At 19.8% G+C, this 23,434-nt stretch overlaps 1 protein-coding gene across 1 annotated transcript in view; it reads left to right on the top strand.

The window, feature by feature from the left end:
- Positions 1-1,558: 1,558 nt before the first annotated feature.
- The window catches only part of LOC122507938, a 32,712-nt gene continuing 10,836 nt past the window's right edge, over positions 1,559-23,434 (top strand). Inside the window, exon 1 of the mRNA XM_043620950.1 lies at positions 1,559-1,873. Within this exon, the coding sequence (XP_043476885.1) occupies positions 1,559-1,873 (315 nt within the window). The remainder of the gene's footprint in view (positions 1,874-23,434) is intronic.

Here is a 23,434-nt window from a genome sequence, read left to right on the forward strand (position 1 = left end):
TTTCTCTACGAAAATCAATTTTGAAATGTTTTAATTGAATTAATTTTAAGATTATGTAATTTCGTAAATTAAATTTTTTCTCTTTTTAATAAAATTTTGTTTGGTAAAATTCAATTAACATCGTATTTAATATTTAAATTCGGTAATTATCCGCAATAATTTATATTTGAATATAAATAACTTTGATATGTTTGATTATTAAATTAATTTCATTTTCCGTCAAGTAGATTTTATCAAAAAAAAAAAAAATCATTACTATTTACATTTTAGAAAAGGGAAATTAAATTATTTATGTAATTTTTTTTTCGTTGTAAAATTTAAAATAGAAATTAAAAATTAAAAAAAATTCATGTTTAATTAATTACATTCTGACTAATTAAAATTAATTGTATTAAATTAATTAATTTAATTTTAAACTAATTATGTTTTGTTTACATTGCTAAATATATTTCATGTAAAATAAAGAATGTGGAATAAAAAAAAAATTGCGTGCACTTGAGTCGCTTTTGATTTATTGATTCCCAGAGGTAAATAATAATTGTTGACCAATGTTTATATGATTAAGAGAACTTTTACAGTGTCATTTTATCCTCTGATAATTTATCGATTCCTGTGTGTAGAGAAAATAGTGTAAAACTGCTTTTTCCATCGAAAGGTCGACAAGCAAATTGAGGTTTATACGAATTTTTTTTTTGCTTTATTACTTCTTTAACGTCGACGAATGTGAAAAATGATAAGGAACCAGTGAGAAACGACGAAAAGAGCGAAAAACTATTTCCACAAATGTGAGTTTCAAATATTTATTCATTCTCATACTTTTTCAATGTAAGAAAAAAAAGTCCAAAAAATGCTCACAAAATTATTTTACTTATTTCTACGGGTAAAATTTATTAAATTAAAAAATTTACTAATTGTCTATTAGTTAATTTTTACAATTTTTTAGTAGTTTAAGAAAAATAATAAAATTTATAAAATAATTAGGTATTTAAAAATATAAATAATTTAATAATTTAAAAATTTAAGAATTTAACAATTTAACAATTTAACAATTTAATAATTTAACAATTTTAACAATTTAAAAATTAGTACAATAATTATTTAGTAAATGTAAAAATATAGTATAGTAACAATAAAATAATTTGAAGAACAAAAATATAATTAACATCAAATTAAAAATTATAAATGATTACTTCCATTTTTCAGCAATAAAAAAAAAATTATAAAAAAATAAATTTTCTCTAATATGCAAAATAAAATGAAAATTGATAAAATCTTGATCGAACGACCAATGAATTATTTTTTTTTTACCCTTAGCAATAATTAATCACTTGTCACATTATTTATTCAAATATCACAATTTATTTTTTAAGATAAAAAAAATTGACAAGCAATTAAAAAAATTGACAAATTATCACCAAGGGAAAAATACAAAAGCAAATCATCAATTTCTAAAGTATTTTTTTACTTTTCAGAATCAAATATTTAAAAAAAAATGCTAAAAGTCATTAATTTCTAAAGAATTTTTTTTTTCTATTTTCAGAATCAAATATTGAAAAAAATGAAAGGAAAAAAATTCTCCATAAATCTATCGCGTATAAGAAAAATAGAAACGATAGATTATAATAAAGAGGAAATAAAATTTCGCGGTGAAGATTCACAACTTTTTCAAGCAATATCGCCGGCATTTTACATAATTCGTGTTTTTGGATTGGGACCCTATTATTTCTCGGGAGATCGTTTAGTTCCATCGAATGTGCATTTAATATTCTCCCTTATTGGATTGCTATTTAATTCTTACGTGACAATTGTTGTTTTAATTCGATTTAGCATAAAGGGAAATCAGCCAATTTTAGGTGTAACTGAACAAGTGAAGGTAAAGTTGATATTTATACTTAAAAAAAAAAAAAAAAAGAAAGAGGTGGAAAATCAAAATAAATATCTAGTGATTCATTTCAATTTGGAGAGAGTATTTTTTTCAATTTCACTTTGATATTCCATGAGGATTGTTTTTTTGTAAATATAAAAAAATCTTATTGTTAGAAAAATTAAATTTAATTAAATTTAATAAGATTAATATTCATTTTTATCTTATTTATGTAAACAATTTATTGGAAAAATAAAAAATTCTGATTTCTTGGCGTGGAAGAATTTTAATAATTATAATATATAATTTCCTGCTGCGAGAGTTTAAATAATTAATTAGAATTACTTAATTTCTTGGCCCAATATTTTTCTAAACTAATAAAAATTAATGGATTTCTCGACTAAAGAGTTTTAATAATAATATAAAATTACTTGATTTCTAAGGATTTTTTGCAAATTTTATTTATTTAAACTCATGAAGTAAAATTGTTTTTTACGCTCAAAAGTTCAACTAATTTTATAAAATTCTGACGGTCAATTAAAATTAGAAAATTAATTGTTTTTTTGGCGCAAGAGTTTTACTGATTTTAAAGAAATTAATTGGAATTTTTAGCGCAAGAGTTTCAATAATAAATTAAAATTAACAAATTTCTGGACTAAGGAATTTTAATAATTATATAAAATTAATTAACTTTTGAGCACAAGAATTTTTTCTAATTTCATAAAATTATTTTAATTCATGGCGCAAGAGTTTTTTTTGGCTCAAGAGTTCAACTAATTTTTTAAAATTCTAAAATTAATTAATTTTTTTGGCACAAGAGTTTAATTAATATTTTTGAAACTAATTGATTTTTTGGAGCAAGAGTTTTACTGATTTTAAAGTAATTAATTGGATTTTTGGCACAAGAGTTTAATTAATTTTTTAAAAAAATTTCTGAATTTTTAGAGCAAGAGTTTAACGAATTTTTTGCAAATTTTATAAAAATATTTAAACTCATGGCGCAAAAGTTTTTTTACGTTGAAGATTTCAATTAATTTTATAAAATTCTAACAGTCAATTAAAATCAAAAAATTAATTGGGTTTTTTGAGGAAAAGTTTTCCTGATTTCAAAGAAATTAATTGGAATTTTTGGCGCAAGAGGTTCAATAAATAATTAAAATAAGATAATATCTGGGCTGAGGAATTTTAATAATTAGGTATATACCATTAATTAACTTTTGAGTACAAGAATTTTTTCTAATTTCATCAAATTATTTTAATTCATAGCGCAAGAGTTTTTCTGGGCACAAGAGTTCAACTAATATTATAAAATTTCACAAGTTAATTAAAATTTAAAAATTAATTAGTTTTTTGGCGCGAGGGTTTTACTAATTTTAATGTAATTAATTGGATTTTTGGCGCAAGACTTTAATTACTTCTATGAAAATTCTTGATTTCTCGACACAAGAGTTTAACTAATTTTAAAAAAATTCCTGAATTTTTGGAGCAAGAGTTTAACGAATTTTTTTTAATAATTAACATTCCTAGCGCTAGAGTTTGAATAGTTAATTAAAATTACTCAATTTCTACGATCAAGAGTTTCAATAAATTTATGAAATTTACTAGATTTCTTGGCGCAAGAGTTTTATTATTTAATTTTTTGGCGAAAAAAAATTTTTTTGCTAATTTTATAAAAATAATAGGTTTTTGGCGCAAGAGTTTCAGTAATGAAATAAATTTCTCCGGTTTTTAGCCCAAGAGTTTCAATCAGGGACCGCCACCGACACGATGTGACACGAAAATCCTATCGTGTCGGCATCGTGTCGCGACACGATACTTTTCTCCGTGGTAGAATCGTACCGTAACGTGACACGATACCGACACGATACTTTTCCTTCGTTACGGACCCTGATAAAAAATTAGAAGAAAATGCTGAAACAATAGCTAAAAAATGTAGAAAAATATGAAGACAATTACAGAAAGAAGCCTTAGAAAAGAATGAAGAAGAAAATGAAAAAAAAATCATGATAAAAATCCTGATAAAAATCCTGAAAAAAGTCCTAAAAAAAGTATAAAAAATATTCTAAAAAAAATCATGATAAAAATCCTGAAAAAAATCATGAAAAAAATCCTAAAAAAAATAATGATAAAAATCCTGAAAAAAATCATGATAAAAATCCTGATAAAAATCCTGAAAAAAGTCCTGAAAAAAATTCTAAAAAAAATCCTGAAAAAAATCATTATAAAAATCCTGAAAAAAATCATGAAAAAAATCCTAAAAAAAATCATGATAAAAATCCTGAAAAAAATCATGATAAAAATCCTGAAAAAAATCATGATAAAAATCCTGAAAAAAATCATAAAAAAAATCCTGATAAAAATCTTGAAAAAAATCGTGAAAAAAATCCTGATAAAAATCCTGAAAGAAATCCTAAAAAAAATCATGAAAAAAATCAAAACAAATTTAATTTTTTACCATTTATTTCTTTATTTTTCAATTAAATTTCTCCATCCTTTTTCCCTCAAGTTTTTTATTAATCTTCATCATTAATTAGAGAAATATTGCTGATTATTAAATGGAAAGAATGCAGAAATAATTCAGAAAAAAATAAACAATAATATGCACGATAAAGAAAATAATTTAATTTCTTTTATCAATTTCACTTTACTCTTCTATTAAAATTCTGCATCCTCTTTCCATGAATTTTTTATTATTATTAAATCCTTTAAAAAATCCATAAAAAAATCCATAAAAAAATCCTTAAAAAAATCCTTAAAAAATCCTTTAAAAAATCCTTTAAAAAATCCATAAAAAAATCCATAAAAAAATCCATAAAAAATCCTTTAAAAAATCCTTAAAAAAAATCGTTAAAAAATCCATAAAAAATCCATAAAAAAATCCATTAAAAAATCATTGAAAAAATCCTTAGAAAAATCCATAAAAAAATCCTGAAAAAAATCCTGAAAAAAATCATGATAAAAATCATGATAAAAATCATGAAAAAAATCATGATAAAAATCCTGAAAAAAATCATGATAAAAATCCTGAAAAAAATCATGATAAAAATCATGATAAAAATCCTGAAAAAAATCCTAAAAAAAATCATAATAAAAATCCTGAAAAAAATCCGGAAAAAAATCATGAAAAAAATCCTGAAAAAAATAATGATAAAAATCCTGAAAAAAATCATGAAAAAAATCATGAAAAAAATCATAGAAAAAATCCTGATAAAAATCCTGAAAAAAATCCTTAAAAAAATCATGATAAAAATCCTGAAGAAAATCCTGAAAAAAATCATGAAAAAAATCCTGAAAAAAATCATTATAAAATTCCTGAAAAAAATCCTGAAAAAAATCCTGAAAAAAATCATGATAAAAATCATGATAAAAATCCTGAAAAAAATCCTAAAAAAAATCATGATAAAAATCCTAAAAAAAATCATGAAAAAAATCCTGAAAAAAATCATTATAAAAATCCTGAAAAAAATCCTGAAAAAAATCCTGAAAAAAATCATGATAAAAATCATGATAAAAATCCTGAAAAAAATCCTAAAAAAAATCATGATAAAAATCCTAAAAAAAATCATGAAAAAAATCCTGAAAAAAATAATGATAAAAATCCTGAAAAAATCATGAAAAAAATCATGAAAAAAATCATAGAAAAAATCCTGAAAAAAATCCTAAAAAAAATCATGATAAAAATCCTGAAAAAAATCATGATAAAAATCCTGAAAAAAATCATGATAAAAATCCTGAAAAAAATCCTGAAAAAAATCATGATAAAAATCATGATAAAAATCCTGAAAAAAATCATGATAAAAATCCTGAAAAAATCATGATAAAAATCCTGAAAAAAATCATGAACAAAATTTTGAAAAAAATCATGATAAAAATCCTGAAAAAAATCATAAAAAAAATCCTGATAAAAATCTTGAAAAAAATCGTGAAAAAAATCCTGATAAAAATCCTGAAAGAAATCCTGAAAAAAATCATGAAAAAAATCAAAACAAATTTAATTTTTTACCATTTATTTCTTTATTTTTCAATTAAATTTCTCCATCCTTTTTCCCTCAAGTTTTTTATTAATCTTCATGATTAATTAGAGAAATATTGCTGATTATTAAATGGAAAGAATGCAGAAATAATTCAGAAAAAATCAAACAATAATATGCACGATAAAGAAAATAATTTAATTTCTTTTATCAATTTCACTTTACTCTTCTATTAAAATTCTGCATCCTCTTTCCATGAATTTTTTATTATTATTAAATCCTTTAAAAAATCCATAAAAAAATCCATAAAAAATCCTTAAAAAAATCCTTAAAAAATCCTTTAAAAAATCCTTTAAAAAATCCATAAAAAAATCCATAAAAAAATCCATAAAAAAATCCTTTAAAAAATCCTTAAAAAAAATCGTTAAAAAAATCCATAAAAAATCCATAAAAAATCCATAAAAAAATCATTGAAAAAATCCTTAGAAAAATCCATAAAAAAATCCTGAAAAAAATCCTGAAAAAAATCATGATAAAAATCATGATAAAAATCATGATAAAAATCCAAAAAAAAATCATGATAAAAATCATGAAAAAAATCATGATAAAAATCCTGAAAAAAATCATGAAAAAAATCCTGAAAAAAATCATAATAAATATCCTGAAAAAAATTCTGAAAAAAATCATGATAAAAATCATGATAAAAATCCTGAAAAAAATCCTAAAAAAAATCATAATAAAAATCCTGAAAAAAATCCTGAAAAAAATAATGATAAAAATCCTGAAAAAAATCATGAAAAAAATCATAGAAAAAATCCTGATAAAAATCCTGAAAAAAATCCTTAAAAAAATCATGATAAAAATCCTGAAGAAAATCCTGAAAAAAATCATGAAAAAAATCATGATAAAAATCCTGAAAAAAAACATTAAAAAAATCATTAAAAAAATCATAGAAAAAATCCTGATAAAAATCCTAAAAAAAATCATTAAAAAAATCCTGATAAAAATCCTGATAAAAATCCTAAAAAAAATCATTATAAAAATCATGATAAAAATCCTGAAAAAATCATGATAAAAATCCTGAAAAAAATCATAAAAAAAATCCTGATAAAAATCTTGAAAAAAATCGTAAAAAAAATCCTGATAAAAATCCTGAAAGAAATCCTGAAAAAAATCATGAAAAAAATCAAAACAAATTTAATTTTTTACCATTTATTTCTTTATTTTTCAATTAAATTTCTCCATCCTTTTTCCCTCAAGTTTTTTATTAATCTTCATCATTAATTAGAGAAATATTGCTGATTATTAAATGGAAAGAATGCAGAAATAATTCAGAAAAAAATAAACAATAATATGCACGATAAAGAAAATAATTTAATTTCTTTTATCAATTTCACTTTACTCTTCTATTAAAATTCTGCATCCTCTTTCCATGAATTTTTTATTATTATTAAATCCTTTAAAAAATCCATAAAAAAATCCATAAAAAAATCCTTAAAAAATCCTTTAAAAAATCCTTTAAAAAATCCATAAAAAAATCCATAAAAAAATCCTTTAAAAAATCCTTAAAAAAAATCGTTAAAAAAATCCATAAAAAATCCATAAAAAAATCCATAAAAAAATCATTGAAAAAATCCTTAGAAAAATCAATAAAAAAATCCTGAAAAAAATCCTGAAAAAAATCCTAAAAAAAATCATGATAAAAATCCTGAAAAAAATCCTGAAAAAAATCATGATAAAAATCCTGAAAAAAATCCTGAAAAAAATCATGATAAAAATCATGATAAAAATCCTGAAAAAAATCATGATAAAAATCCTGAAAAAATCATGATAAAAATCCTGAAAAAAATCATGAAAAAAATTTTGAAAAAAATCATGATAAAAATCCTGAAAAAAATCATAAAAAAAATCCTGATAAAAATCTTGAAAAAAATCGTGAAAAAAATCCTGATAAAAATCCTGAAAGAAATCCTAAAAAAAATCATGAAAAAAATCAAAACAAATTTAATTTTTTACCATTTATTTCTTTATTTTTCAATTAAATTTCTCCATCCTTTTTCCCTCAAGTTTTTTATTAATCTTCATGATTAATTAGAGAAATATTGCTGATTATTAAATGGAAAGAATGCAGAAATAATTCAGAAAAAAATAAACAATAATATGCACGATAAAGAAAATAATTTAATTTCTTTTATCAATTTCACTTTACTCTTCTATTAAAATTCTGCATCCTCTTTCCATGAATTTTTTATTATTATTAAATCCTTTAAAAAATCCATAAAAAAATCCATAAAAAAATCCTGAAAAAAATCCTGAAAAAAATCATGAAAAAAATCATGATAAAAATCCTGAAAAAAATCATTAAAAAAATCATTAAAAAAATCATAGAAAAAATCCTGATAAAAATCCTAAAAAAAATCATTAAAAAAATCCTGATAAAAATCCTGATAAAAATCCTAAAAAAAATCATTATAAAAATCATGATAAAAATCCTGAAAAATTCATGATAAAAATCCTGAAAAAAATCATAAAAAAAATCCTGATAAAAATCTTGAAAAAAATCGTAAAAAAAATCCTGATAAAAATCCTGAAAGAAATCCTGAAAAAAATCATGAAAAAAATCAAAACAAATTTAATTTTTTACCATTTATTTCTTTATTTTTCAATTAAATTTCTCCATCCTTTTTCCCTCAAGTTTTTTATTAATCTTCATGATTAATTAGAGAAATATTGCTGATTATTAAATGGAAAGAATGCAGAAATAATTCAGAAAAAAATAAACAATAATATGCACGATAAAGAAAATAATTTAATTTCTTTTATCAATTTCACTTTACTCTTCTATTAAAATTCTGCATCCTCTTTCCATGAAATTTTTTATTATTATTAAATCCTTTAAAAAATCCATAAAAAAATCCATAAAAAAATCCTTAAAAAAATCCTTAAAAAATCCTTTAAAAAATCCATAAAAAAATCCATAAAAAAATCCATAAAAAAATCCTTTAAAAAATCCTTAAAAAAAATCGTTAAAAAAATCCATAAAAAATCCATAAAAAAATCCATAAAAAAATCATTGAAAAAATCCTTAGAAAAATCCATAAAAAAATCCTGAAAAAAATCCTGAAAAAAATCATGATAAAAATCATGATAAAAATCATGATAAAAATCCTGAAAAAAATCATGATAAAAATCATGAAAAAAGTCATGATAAAAATCCTGAAAAAAATCATGATAAAAATCCTGAAAAAAATCATGAAAAAAATCATAGAAAAAATCCTGATAAAAATCCTGAAAAAAATCCTTAAAAAAATCATGATAAAAATCCTGAAGAAAATCCTGAAAAAAATCATGAAAAAAATCCTGAAAAAAATCATAATAAAAATCCTGAAGAAAATCCTGAAAAAAATCATGAAAAAAATCCTGAAAAAAATCATGATAAAAATACTGAAAAAAATCATTAAAAAAATCATTAAAAAAATCATAGAAAAAATCCTGATAAAAATCCTGATAAAAATCCTAAAAAAAATCATTAAAAAAATCCTGATAAAAATCCTAAAAAAAATCATTATAAAAATCATGATAAAAATCCTGAAAAAAATCCTGAAAAAAATCATAATAAAAATCCTGAAAAAAATCCTGAAAAAAATCCTGAAAAAAATCCTGAAAAAAATCATGATAAAAATCCTGAAAAAAATCATTAAAAAAATCATTAAAAAAATCATTAAAAAAATCATAGAAAAAATCCTGATAAAAATCCTGATAAAAATCCTAAAAAAAATCATTAAAAAAATCCTGATAAAAATCCTAAAAAAAATCATTATAAAAATCATGATAAAAATCCTGAAAAAAATCCTGAAAAAAATCATAATAAAAATCCTGAAAAAAATCCTGAAAAAAATCATGATAAAAATCATGATAAAAATAATGAAAAAAATCCTAAAAAAAATCATGATAAAAATCCTAAAAAAAATCATGAAAAAAATCCTGAAAAAAATAATGATAAAAATCCTGAAAAAATCATGAAAAAAATCATGAAAAAAATCATAGAAAAAATCCTGAAAAAAATCCTAAAAAAAATCATGAAAAAAATCCTGAAAAAAATCATGATAAAAATCCTGAAAAAAATCCTGAAAAAAATCATGATAAAAATCATGATAAAAATCCTGAAAAAAATCATGATAAAAATCCTGAAAAAATCATGATAAAAATCCTGAAAAAAATCATGAAAAAAATTTTGAAAAAAATCATGATAAAAATCCTGAAAAAAATCATAAAAAAAATCCTGATAAAAATCTTGAAAAAAATCGTGAAAAAAATCCTGATAAAAATCCTGAAAGAAATCCTGAAAAAAATCATGAAAAAAATCAGAACAAATTTAATTTTTTACCATTTATTTCTTTATTTTTCAATTAAATTTCTCCATCCTTTTTCCCTCATGTTTTTTATTAATCTTCATGATTAATTAGAGAAATATTGCTGATTATTAAATGGAAAGAATGCAGAAATAATTCAGAAAAAAATAAACAATAATATGCACGATAAAGAAAATAATTTAATTTCTTTTATCAATTTCACTTTACTCTTCTATTAAAATTCTGCATCCTCTTTCCATGAATTTTTTATTATTATTAAATCCTTTAAAAAATCCATAAAAAAATCCTTAAAAAAATCCTTAAAAAATCCTTTAAAAAATCCATAAAAAAATCCATAAAAAAATCCATAAAAAAATCCTTTAAAAAATCCTTTAAAAAAATCGTTAAAAAAATCCATAAAAAATCCATAAAAAAATCCATAAAAAAATCATTGAAAAAATCCTTAGAAAAATCCATAAAAAAATCCTGAAAAAAATCCTGAAAAAAATCATGATAAAAATCATGATAAAAATCATGATAAAAATCCTGAAAAAAATCATGATAAAAATCATGAAAAAAGTCATGATAAAAATCCTGAAAAAAATCATGATAAAAATCCTGAAAAAAATCATGAAAAAAATCATGAAAAAAATCATAGAAAAAATCCTGATAAAAATCCTGAAAAAAATCCTTAAAAAAATCATGATAAAAATCCTGAAGAAAATCCTGAAAAAAATCATGAAAAAAATCCTGAAAAAAATCATGATAAAAATCCTGAAAAAAATCATTAAAAAAATCATAGAAAAAATCCTGATAAAAATCCTGATAAAAATCCTAAAAAAAATCATTAAAAAAATCCTGATAAAAATCCTAAAAAAAATCATTATAAAAATCATGATAAAAATCCTGAAAAAAATCCTGAAAAAAATCATAATAAAAATCCTGAAAAAAATCCTGAAAAAAATCATGATAAAAATCATGATAAAAATCCTGAAAAAAATCCTAAAAAAAATCATGATAAAAATCCTAAAAAAAATCATGAAAAAAATCCTGAAAAAAATAATGATAAAAATCCTGAAAAAATCATGAAAAAAATCATGAAAAAAATCATAGAAAAAATCCTGATAAAAATCCTAAAAAAAATCATAATAAAAATCCTGAAAAAAATCCTGAAAAAAATAATGATAAAAATCCTGAAAAAAATCATGAAAAAAATCATAGAAAAAATCCTGATAAAAATCCTGAAAAAAATCCTTAAAAAAATCATGATAAAAATCCTGAAGAAAATCCTGAAAAAAATCATGAAAAAAAATCATGATAAAAATCCTGAAAAAAAACATTAAAAAAATCATTAAAAAAATCATAGAAAAAATCCTGATAAAAATCCTAAAAAAAATCATTAAAAAAATCCTGATAAAAATCCTGATAAAAATCCTAAAAAAAAATCATTATAAAAATCATGATAAAAATCCTGAAAAAATCATGATAAAAATCCTGAAAAAAATCATAAAAAAAATCCTGATAAAAATCTTGAAAAAAATCGTAAAAAAAATCCTGATAAAAATCCTGAAAGAAATCCTGAAAAAAAATCATGAAAAAAATCAAAACAAATTTAATTTTTTACCATTTATTTCTTTATTTTTCAATTAAATTTCTCCATCCTTTTTCCCTCAAGTTTTTTATTAATCTTCATGATTAATTAGAGAAATATTGCTGATTATTAAATGGAAAGAATGCAGAAATAATTCAGAAAAAAATAAACAATAATATGCACGATAAAGAAAATAATTTAATTTCTTTTATCAATTTCACTTTACTCTTCTATTAAAATTCTGCATCCTCTTTCCATGAATTTTTTATTATTATTAAATCCTTTAAAAAATCCATAAAAAAATCCATAAAAAAATCCTTAAAAAAATCCTTAAAAAATCCTTTAAAAAATCCATAAAAAAATCCATAAAAAAATCCTTTAAAAAATCCTTAAAAAAAATCGTTAAAAAAATCCATAAAAAATCTATAAAAAAATCCATAAAAAAATCATTAAAAAAATCCTTAGAAAAATCAATAAAAAAATCCTGAAAAAAATCCTGAAAAAAATCATGATAAAAATCATGATAAAAATCCTGAAAAAAATCATGATAAAAATCCTGAAAAAATCATGATAAAAATCCTGAAAAAAATCATGAAAAAAATTTTGAAAAAAATCATGATAAAAATCCTGAAAAAAATCATAAAAAAAATCCTGATAAAAATCTTGAAAAAAATCGTGAAAAAAATCCTGATAAAAATCCTGAAAGAAATCCTGAAAAAAATCATGAAAAAAATCAAAACAAATTTAATTTTTTACCATTTATTTCTTTATTTTTCAATTAAATTTCTCCATCCTTTTTCCCTCAAGTTTTTTATTAATCTTTATGATTAATTAGAGAAATATTGCTGATTATTAAATGGAAAGAATGCAGAAATAATTCAGAAAAAAATAAACAATAATATGCACGATAAAGAAAATAATTTAATTTCTTTTATCAATTTCACTTTACTCTTCTATTAAAATTCTGCATCCTCTTTCCATGAATTTTTTATTATTATTAAATCCTTTAAAAAATCCATAAAAAAATCCATAAAAAAATCCTTAAAAAATCCTTTAAAAAATCCTTTAAAAAATCCATAAAAAAATCCATAAAAAAATCCTTTAAAAAATCCTTAAAAAAAATCGTTAAAAAAATCCATAAAAAATCCATAAAAAAATCCATAAAAAAATCATTGAAAAAATCCTTAGAAAAATCAATAAAAAAATCCTGAAAAAAATCCTGAAAAAAATCCTAAAAAAAAATCATGATAAAAATCCTGAAAAAAATCCTGAAAAAAATCATGATAAAAATCCTGAAAAAAATCCTGAAAAAAATCATGATAAAAATCATGATAAAAATCCAGAAAAAAATCATGATAAAAATCCTGAAAAAATCATGATAAAAATCCTGAAAAAAATCATGAAAAAAATTTTGAAAAAAATCATGATAAAAATCCTGAAAAAAATCATAAAAAAAATCCTGATAAAAATCTTGAAAAAAATCGTGAAAAAAATCCTGATAAAAATCCTGAAAGAAATCCTAAAAAAAATCATGAAAAAAATCAAAACAAATTTAATTTTTTACCATTTATTTCTTTATTTTTCAATTAAATTTCTCCATCCTTTTTCCCTCAAGTTTTTTATTAATCTTCATGATTAATTAGAGAAATATTGCTGATTATTAAATGGAAAGAATGCAGAAATAATTCAGAAAAAAATAAACAATAATATGCACGATAAAGAAAATAATTTAATTTCTTTTATCAATTTCACTTTCATCTTCTATTAAAATTCTGCATCCTCTTTCCATGAATTTTTTATTATTATTAAATCCTTTAAAAAATCCATAAAAAAATCCATAAAAAAATCCATAAAAAAATCCTTTAAAAAATCCTTAAAAAAAATCCTGAAAAAAATCCTGAAAAAAATCATGATAAAAATCATGATAAAAATCATGATAAAAATCCTGAAAAAAATCATGATAAAAATCATGAAAAAAGTCATGATAAAAATCCTGAAAAAAATCATGATAAAAATCCTGAAAAAAATCATGAAAAAAATCATGAAAAAAATCATAGAAAAAATCCTGATAAAAATCCTGAAAAAAATCCTTAAAAAAATCATGATAAAAATCCTGAAGAAAATCCTGAAAAAAATCATGAAAAAAATCCTGAAAAAAATCATGATAAAAATCATGAAAAAAATCATAGAAAAAATCCTGATAAAAATCCTGAAAAAAATCATTAAAAAAATCATTAAAAAAATCATAGAAAAAATCCTGATAAAAATCCTGATAAAAATCCTAAAAAAAATCATTAAAAAAATCCTGATAAAAATCCTAAAAAAAATCATTATAAAAATCATGATAAAAATCCTGAAAAAAATCCTGAAAAAAATCATAATAAAAATCCTGAAAAAAATCCTGAAAAAAATCCTGAAAAAAATCATGATAAAAATCCTGAAAAAAATCATTAAAAAAATCATTAAAAAAATCATAGAAAAAATCCTGATAAAAATCCTGATAAAAATCCTAAAAAAAATCATTAAAAAAATCCTGATAAAAATCCTAAAAAAAATCATTATAAAAATCATGATAAAAATCCTGAAAAAAATCCTGAAAAAAATCATAATAAAAATCCTGAAAAAAATCCTGAAAAAAATCATGATAAAAATCATGATAAAAATCCTGAAAAAAATCCTAAAAAAAATCATGATAAAAATCCTAAAAAAAATCATGAAAAAAATCCTGAAAAAAATAATGATAAAAATCCTGAAAAAATCATGAAAAAAATCATGAAAAAAATCATAGAAAAAATCCTGAAAAAAATCCTAAAAAAAATCATAATAAAAATCCTGAAAAAAATCCTGAAAAAAATAATGATAAAAATCCTGAAAAAAATCATGAAAAAAATCATAGAAAAAATCCTGATAAAAATCCTGAAAAAAATCCTTAAAAAAATCATGATAAAAATCCTAAAGAAAATCCTGAAAAAAATCATGAAAAAAATCATGATAAAAATCCTGAAAAAAAACATTAAAAAAATCATTAAAAAAATCATAGAAAAAATCCTGATAAAAATCCTAAAAAAAATCATTAAAAAAATCCTGATAAAAATCCTGATAAAAATCCTAAAAAAAATCATTATAAAAATCATGATAAAAATCCTGAAAAAATCATGATAAAAATCCTGAAAAAAATCATAAAAAAAATCCTGATAAAAATCTTGAAAAAAATCGTAAAAAAAAATCCTGATAAAAATCCTGAAAGAAATCCTGAAAAAAATCATGAAAAAAATCAAAACAAATTTAATTTTTTACCATTTATTTCTTTATTTTTCAATTAAATTTCTCCATCCTTTTTCCCTCAAGTTTTTTATTAATCTTCATGATTAATTAGAGAAATATTGCTGATTATTAAATGGAAAGAATGCAGAAATAATTCAGAAAAAAAATAAACAATAATATGCACGATAAAGAAAATAATTTAATTTCTTTTATCAATTTCACTTTACTCTTCTATTAAAATTCTGCATCCTCTTTCCATGAATTTTTTATTATTATTAAATCCTTTAAAAAATCCATAAAAAAATCCATAAAAAAATCCTTAAAAAAAATCCTTAAAAAATCCTTTAAAAAATCCATAAAAAAATCCATAAAAAAATCCTTTAAAAAATCCTTAAAAAAAATCGTTAAAAAAATCCATAAAAAATCTATAAAAAAAATCCATAAAAAAATCATTAAAAAAATCCTTAGAAAAATCAATAAAAAAATCCTGAAAAAAATCCTGAAAAAAATCATGATAAAAATCATGATAAAAATCCTGAAAAAAATCATGATAAAAATCCTGAAAAAATCATGATAAAAATCCTGAAAAAAATCATGAAAAAAATTTTGAAAAAAATCATGATAAAAATCCTGAAAAAAAATCATAAAAAAAATCCTGATAAAAATCTTGAAAAAAATCGTGAAAAAAATCCTGATAAAAATCCTGAAAGAAATCCTGAAAAAAAATCATGAAAAAAATCAAAACAAATTTAATTTTTTACCATTTATTTCTTTATTTTTCAATTAAATTTCTCCATCCTTTTTCCCTCAAGTTTTTTATTAATCTTTATGATTAATTAGAGAAATATTGCTGATTATTAAATGGAAAGAATGCAGAAATAATTCAGAAAAAAATAAACAATAATATGCACGATAAAGAAAATAATTTAATTTCTTTTATCAATTTCACTTTACTCTTCTATTAAAATTCTGCATCCTCTTTCCATGAATTTTTTATTATTATTAAATCCTTTAAAAAATCCATAAAAAAATCCATAAAAAAATCCTTAAAAAATCCTTTAAAAAATCCATAAAAAAATCCTTTAAAAAATCCTTAAAAAAAATCGTTAAAAAAATCCATAAAAAATCCATAAAAAAATCCATAAAAAAATCATTGAAAAAATCCTTAGAAAAATCAATAAAAAAATCCTGAAAAAAATCCTGAAAAAAATCCTAAAAAAAATCATGATAAAAATCCTGAAAAAAATCCTGAAAAAAATCATGATAAAAATCCTGAAAAAAATCCTGAAAAAAATCATGATAAAAATCATGATAAAAATCCTGAAAAAAATCATGATAAAAATCCTGAAAAAATCATGATAAAAATCCTGAAAAAAATCATGAAAAAAATTTTGAAAAAAATCATGATAAAAATCCTGAAAAAAATCATAAAAAAAATCTTGATAAAAATCTTGAAAAAAATCGTGAAAAAAATCCTGATAAAAATCCTGAAAGAAATCCTAAAAAAAATCATGAAAAAAATCATGATAAAAATCCTGAAAAAAATCATTAAAAAAATCATTAAAAAAATCATAGAAAAAATCCTGATAAAAATCCTAAAAAAAAATCATTAAAAAAATCCTGATAAAAATCCTGATAAAAATCCTAAAAAAAATCATTATGAAAATCATGATAAAAATCCTGAAAAAAATCATGAAAAAAATCCTGAAAAAAATCATAATAAAAATCCTGAAAAAAATCCTGAAAAAAATCATGATAAAAATCATGATAAAAATCCTGAAAAAAATCCTAAAAAAAATCATGATAAAAATCCTAAAAAAAATCATGAAAAAAATCCTGAAAAAAATAATGATAAAAATCCTGAAAAAATCATGAAAAAAATCATGAAAAAAATCATAGAAAAAATCCTGAAAAAAATCCTAAAAAAATCATGATAAAAATCCTGAAAAAAATCCTGAAAAAAATCATGATAAAAATCCTGAAAAAAATCATGATAAAAATCATGATAAAAATCCTGAAAAAAATCATGAAAAAAATTTTGAAAAAAATCATGATAAAAATCCTGAAAAAAATCATAAAAAAAATCCTGATAAAAATCTTGAAAAAAATCGTGAAAAAAATCCTGATAAAAATCCTGAAAGAAATCCTAAAAAAAATCATGAAAAAAATCAAAACAAATTTAATTTTTTACCATTTATTTCTTTATTTTTCAATTAAATTTCTCCATCCTTTTTCCCTCAAGTTTTTTATTAATCTTCATGATTAATTAGAGAAATATTGCTGATTATTAAATGGAAAGAATGCAGAAATAATTCAGAAAAAAATAAACAATAATATGCACGATAAAGAAAATAATTTAATTTCTTTTATCAATTTCACTTTACTCTTCTATTAAAATTCTGCATCCTCTTTCCATGAATTTTTTATTATTATTAAATCCTTTAAAAAATCCATAAAAAAATCCATAAAAAAATCCTTAAAAAAATCCTTAAAAAATCCTTTAAAAAATCCATAAAAAAATCCATAAAAAAATCCATAAAAAAATCCTTTAAAAAATCCTTAAAAAAAATCGTTAAAAAAATCCATAAAAAATCCATAAAAAAATCCATAAAAAAATCATTGAAAAAATCCTTAGAAAAATCCATAAAAAAATCCTGAAAAAAATCCTGAAAAAAATCATGATAAAAATCATGATAAAAATCATGATAAAAATCCTGAAAAAAATCATGATAAAAATCATGAAAAAAGTCATGATAAAAATCCTGAAAAAAATCATGATAAAAAATCCTGAAAAAAATCATGAAAAAAATCATGAAAAAAATCATAGAAAAAATCCTGATAAAAATCCTGAAAAAAATCCTTAAAAAAAATCATGATAAAAATCCTGAAGAAAATCCTGAAAAAAATCATGAAAAAAATCCTGAAAAAAATCATAATAAAAATCCTGAAGAAAATCCTGAAAAAAATCATGAAAAAAATCCTGAAAAAAAATCATGATAAAAATACTGAAAAAAATCATTAAAAAAATCATTAAAAAAATCATAGAAAAAATCCTGATAAAAATCCTGATAAAAATCCTAAAAAAAATCATTAAAAAAATCCTGATAAAAATCCTAAAAAAAATCATTATAAAAATCATGATAAAAATCCTGAAAAAAATCCTGAAAAAAATCATAATAAAAATCCTGAAAAAAATCCTGAAAAAAATTCTGAAAAAAATCATGATAAAAATCCTGAAAAAAATCATTAAAAAAATCATTAAAAAAATCATTAAAAAAATCATAGAAAAAATCCTGATAAAAATCCTGATAAAAATCCTAAAAAAAATCATTAAAAAAATCCTGATAAAAATCCTAAAAAAAATCATTATAAAAATCATGATAAAAATCCTGAAAAAAAATCCTGAAAAAAATCATAATAAAAATCCTGAAAAAAATCCTGAAAAAAATCATGATAAAAATCATGATAAAAATCCTGAAAAAAATCCTAAAAAAAATCATGATAAAAATCCTAAAAAAAATCATGAAAAAAATCCTGAAAAAAATAATGATAAAAATCCTGAAAAAATCATGAAAAAAATTATGAAAAAAATCATAGAAAAAATCCTGAAAAAAATCCTAAAAAAAATCATGAAAAAAATCCTGAAAAAAATCATGATAAAAATCCTGAAAAAAATCCTGAAAAAAATCATGATAAAAATCATGATAAAAATCCTGAAAAAAATCATGATAAAAATCCTGAAAAAATCATGATAAAAATCCTGAAAAAAATCATGAAAAAAATTTTGAAAAAAATCATGATAAAAATCCTGAAAAAAATCATAAAAAAAATCCTGATAAAAATCTTGAAAAAAATCGTGAAAAAAATCCTGATAAAAATCCTGAAAGAAATCCTAAAAAAAATCATGAAAAAAATCAAAACAAATTTAATTTTTTACCATTTATTTCTTTATTTTTCAATTAAATTTCTCCATCCTTTTTCCCTCAAGTTTTTTATTAATCTTCATGATTAATTAGAGAAATATTGCTGATTATTAAATGGAAAGAATGCAGAAATAATTCAGAAAAAAATAAACAATAATATGCACGATAAAGAAAATAATTTAATTTCTTTTATCAATTTCACTTTACTCTTCTATTAAAATTCTGCATCCTCTTTCCATGAATTTTTTATTATTATTAAATCCTTTAAAAAATCCATAAAAAAATCCATAAAAAAATCCTGAAAAAAATCCTGAAAAAAATCATGAAAAAAATCATGATAAAAATCCTGAAAAAAATCATTAAAAAAATCATTAAAAAAATCATAGAAAAAATCCTGATAAAAATCCTAAAAAAAATCATTAAAAAAATCATGATAAAAATCCTGAAAAAAATCATTAAAAAAATCATTAAAAAAATCATAGAAAAAATCCTGATAAAAATCATGATAAAAATCCTGAAAAAAATCATAAAAAAAATCCTGATAAAAATCCTAAAAAAAATCATTATAAAAATCATGATAAAAATCCTGAAAAAAATCCTGAAAAAAATCATAATAAAAATCCTGAAAAAAATCCTGAAAAAAATCATGATAAAAATCATGATAAAAATCCTGAAAAAAATCCTAAAAAAAATCATGATAAAAATCCTAAAAAAAATCATGAAAAAAATCCTGAAAAAATCATGAAAAAAATCATGAAAAAAATCATAGAAAAAATCCTGAAAAAAATCCTAAAAAAAATCATAATAAAAATCCTGAAAAAAATCCTGAAAAAATAATGATAAAAATCCTGAAAAAAATCATGAAAAAAATCATAGAAAAAATCCTGATAAAAATCCTGAAAAAAATCCTTAAAAAAATCATGATAAAAATCCTGAAGAAAATCCTGAAAAAAATCATGAAAAAAATCATGATAAAAATCCTGAAAAAAAACATTAAAAAAATCATTAAAAAAATCATAGAAAAAATCCTGATAAAAATCCTAAAAAAAATCATTAAAAAAATCCTGATAAAAATCCTGATAAAAATCCTAAAAAAAATCATTATAAAAATCATGATAAAAATCCTGAAAAAATCATGATAAAAATCCTGAAAAAAATCATAAAAAAAATCCTGATAAAAATCTTGAAAAAAATCGTAAAAAAAATCCTGATAAAAATCCTGAAAGAAATCCTGAAAAAAATCATGAAAAAAATCAAAACAAATTTAATTTTTTACCATTTATTTCTTTATTTTTCAATTAAATTTCTCCATCCTTTTTCCCTCAAGTTTTTTATTAATCTTCATGATTAATTAGAGAAATATTGCTGATTATTAAATGGAAAGAATGCAGAAATAATTCAGAAAAAAATAAACAATAATATGCACGATAAAGAAAATAATTTAATTTCTTTATCAATTTCACTTTACTCTTCTATTAAAATTCTGCATCCTCTTTCCATGAATTTTTTATTATTATTAAATCCTTTAAAAAATCCATAAAAAAATCCATAAAAAAATCCTTAAAAAAATCCTTAAAAATCCTTTAAAAAATCCATAAAAAAATCCATAAAAAAATCCTTTAAAAAATCCTTAAAAAAAATCGTTAAAAAAATCCATAAAAAATCTATAAAAAAATCCATAAAAAAATCATTAAAAAAATCCTTAGAAAAATCAATAAAAAAATCCTGAAAAAAATCCTGAAAAAAATCATGATAAAAATCATGATAAAAATCCTGAAAAAAATCATGATAAAAATCCTGAAAAAATCATGATAAAAATCCTGAAAAAAATCATGAAAAAAATTTTGAAAAAAATCATGATAAAAATCCTGAAAAAAATCATAAAAAAAATCCTGATAAAAATCTTGAAAAAAATCGTGAAAAAAATCCTGATAAAAATCCTGAAAGAAATCCTGAAAAAAATCATGAAAAAAATCAAAACAAATTTAATTTTTTACCATTTATTTCTTTATTTTTCAATTAAATTTCTCCATCCTTTTTCCCTCAAGTTTTTTATTAATCTTTATGATTAATTAGAGAAATATTGCTGATTATTAAATGGAAAGAATGCAGAAATAATTCAGAAAAAAATAAACAATAATATGCACGATAAAGAAAATAATTTAATTTCTTTTATCAATTTCACTTTACTCTTCTATTAAAATTCTGCATCCTCTTTCCATGAATTTTTTATTATTATTAAATCCTTTAAAAAATCCATAAAAAAATCCATAAAAAAATCCTTAAAAAAATCCTTAAAAAATCCTTTAAAAAATCCATAAAAAAATCCATAAAAAAATCCATAAAAAAATCCTTTAAAAAATCCTTAAAAAAAATCGTTAAAAAAATCCATAAAAAATCCATAAAAAAATCCATAAAAAAATCATTGAAAAAATCCTTAGAAAAATCCATAAAAAAATCCTGAAAAAAATCCTGAAAAAAATCATGATAAAAATCATGATAAAAATCATGATAAAAATCCTGAAAAAAATCATGATAAAAATCATGAAAAAAGTCATGATAAAAATCCTGAAAAAAATCATGATAAAAATCCTGAAAAAAATCATGAAAAAAATCATGAAAAAAATCATAGAAAAAATCCTGATAAAAATCCTGAAAAAAATCCTTAAAAAAATCATGATAAAAATCCTGAAGAAAATCCTGAAAAAAATCATGAAAAAAATCCTGAAAAAAATCATGATAAAAATCCTGAAAAAAATCATTAAAAAAATCATTTAAAAAATCATAGAAAAAATCCTGATAAAAATCCTAATAAAAATCCTAAAAAAAATCATTAAAAAAATCCTGATAAAAATCCTAAAAAAAATCATTATAAAAATCATGATAAAAATCCTGAAAAAAATCCTGAAAAAAATCATAATAAAAATCCTGAAAAAAATCCTGAAAAAAATCATGATAAAAATCATGATAAAAATCCTGAAAAAAATCCTAAAAAAAATCATGATAAAAATCCTAAAAAAAATCATGAAAAAAATCCTGAAAAAAATAATGATAAAAATCCTGAAAAAATCATGAAAAAAATCATGAAAAAAATCATAGAAAAAATCCTGAAAAAAATCCTAAAAAAAATCATGATAAAAATCCTGAAAAAAATCATGATAAAAATCCTGAAAAAAATCCTGAAAAAAATCATGATAAAAATCATGATAAAAATCCTGAAAAAAATCATGATAAAAATCCTGAAAAAATCATGATAAAAATCCTGAAAAAAATCATGAAAAAAATTTTGAAAAAAATCATGATAAAAATCCTGAAAAAAATTATAAAAAAAATCCTGATAAAAATCTTGAAAAAAATCGTGAAAAAAATCCTGATAAAAATCCTGAAAGAAATCCTGAAAAAAATCATGAAAAAAATCAAAACAAATTTAATTTTTTACTATTTATTTCTTTATTTTTCAATTAAATTTCTCCATCCTTTTTCCCTCATGTTTTTTATTAATCTTTATGATTAATTAGAGAAATATTGCTGATTATTAAATGGAAAGAATGCAGAAATAATTCAGAAAAAAATAAACAATAATATGCACGATAAAGAAAATAATTTAATTTCTTTTATCAATTTCACTTTACTCTTCTATTAAAATTCTGCATCCTCTTTCCATGAATTTTTTATTATTATTAAATCCTTTAAAAAATCCATAAAAAAATCCATAAAAAAATCCTTAAAAAAATCCTTAAAAAATCCTTTAAAAAATCCATAAAAAAATCCATAAAAAAATCCATAAAAAAATCCTTTAAAAAATCCTTAAAAAAAATCGTTAAAAAAATCCATAAAAAATACATAAAAAAATCCATAAAAAAATCATTGAAAAAATCCTTAGAAAAATCCATAAAAAAATCCTGAAAAAAATCCTGAAAAAAATCATGATAAAAATCATGATAAAAATCATGATAAAAATCCTGAAAAAAATCATGATAAAAATCATGAAAAAAGTCATGATAAAAATCCTGAAAAAAATCATGATAAAAATCCTGAAAAAAATCATGAAAAAAATCATGAAAAAAATCATAGAAAAAATCCTGATAAAAATCCTGAAAAAAATCCTTAAAAAAATCATGATAAAAATCCTGAAGAAAATCCTGAAAAAAATCATGAAAAAAATCCTGAAAAAAATCATGATAAAAATCCTGAAAAAAATCATTAAAAAAATCATTAAAAAAATCATAGAAAAAATCCTGATAAAAATCCTGATAAAAATCCTAAAAAAAATCATTATAAAAATCATGATAAAAATCCTGAAAAAAATCCTGAAAAAAATCATAATAAAAATCCTGAAAAAAATCCTGAAAAAAATCATGATAAAAATCATGATAAAAATCCTGAAAAAAATCCTAAAAAAAATCATGATAAAAATCCTAAAAAAAATCATGAAAAAAATCCTGAAAAAAATAATGATAAAAATCCTG

The sequence above is a fragment of the Leptopilina heterotoma genome, unplaced genomic scaffold (genome assembly GCF_015476425.1).
Source record: "Leptopilina heterotoma isolate Lh14 unplaced genomic scaffold, ASM1547642v1 Lhet_52, whole genome shotgun sequence".
In the NCBI taxonomy this organism is placed as follows: Eukaryota; Metazoa; Arthropoda; class Insecta; order Hymenoptera; family Figitidae; genus Leptopilina; species Leptopilina heterotoma.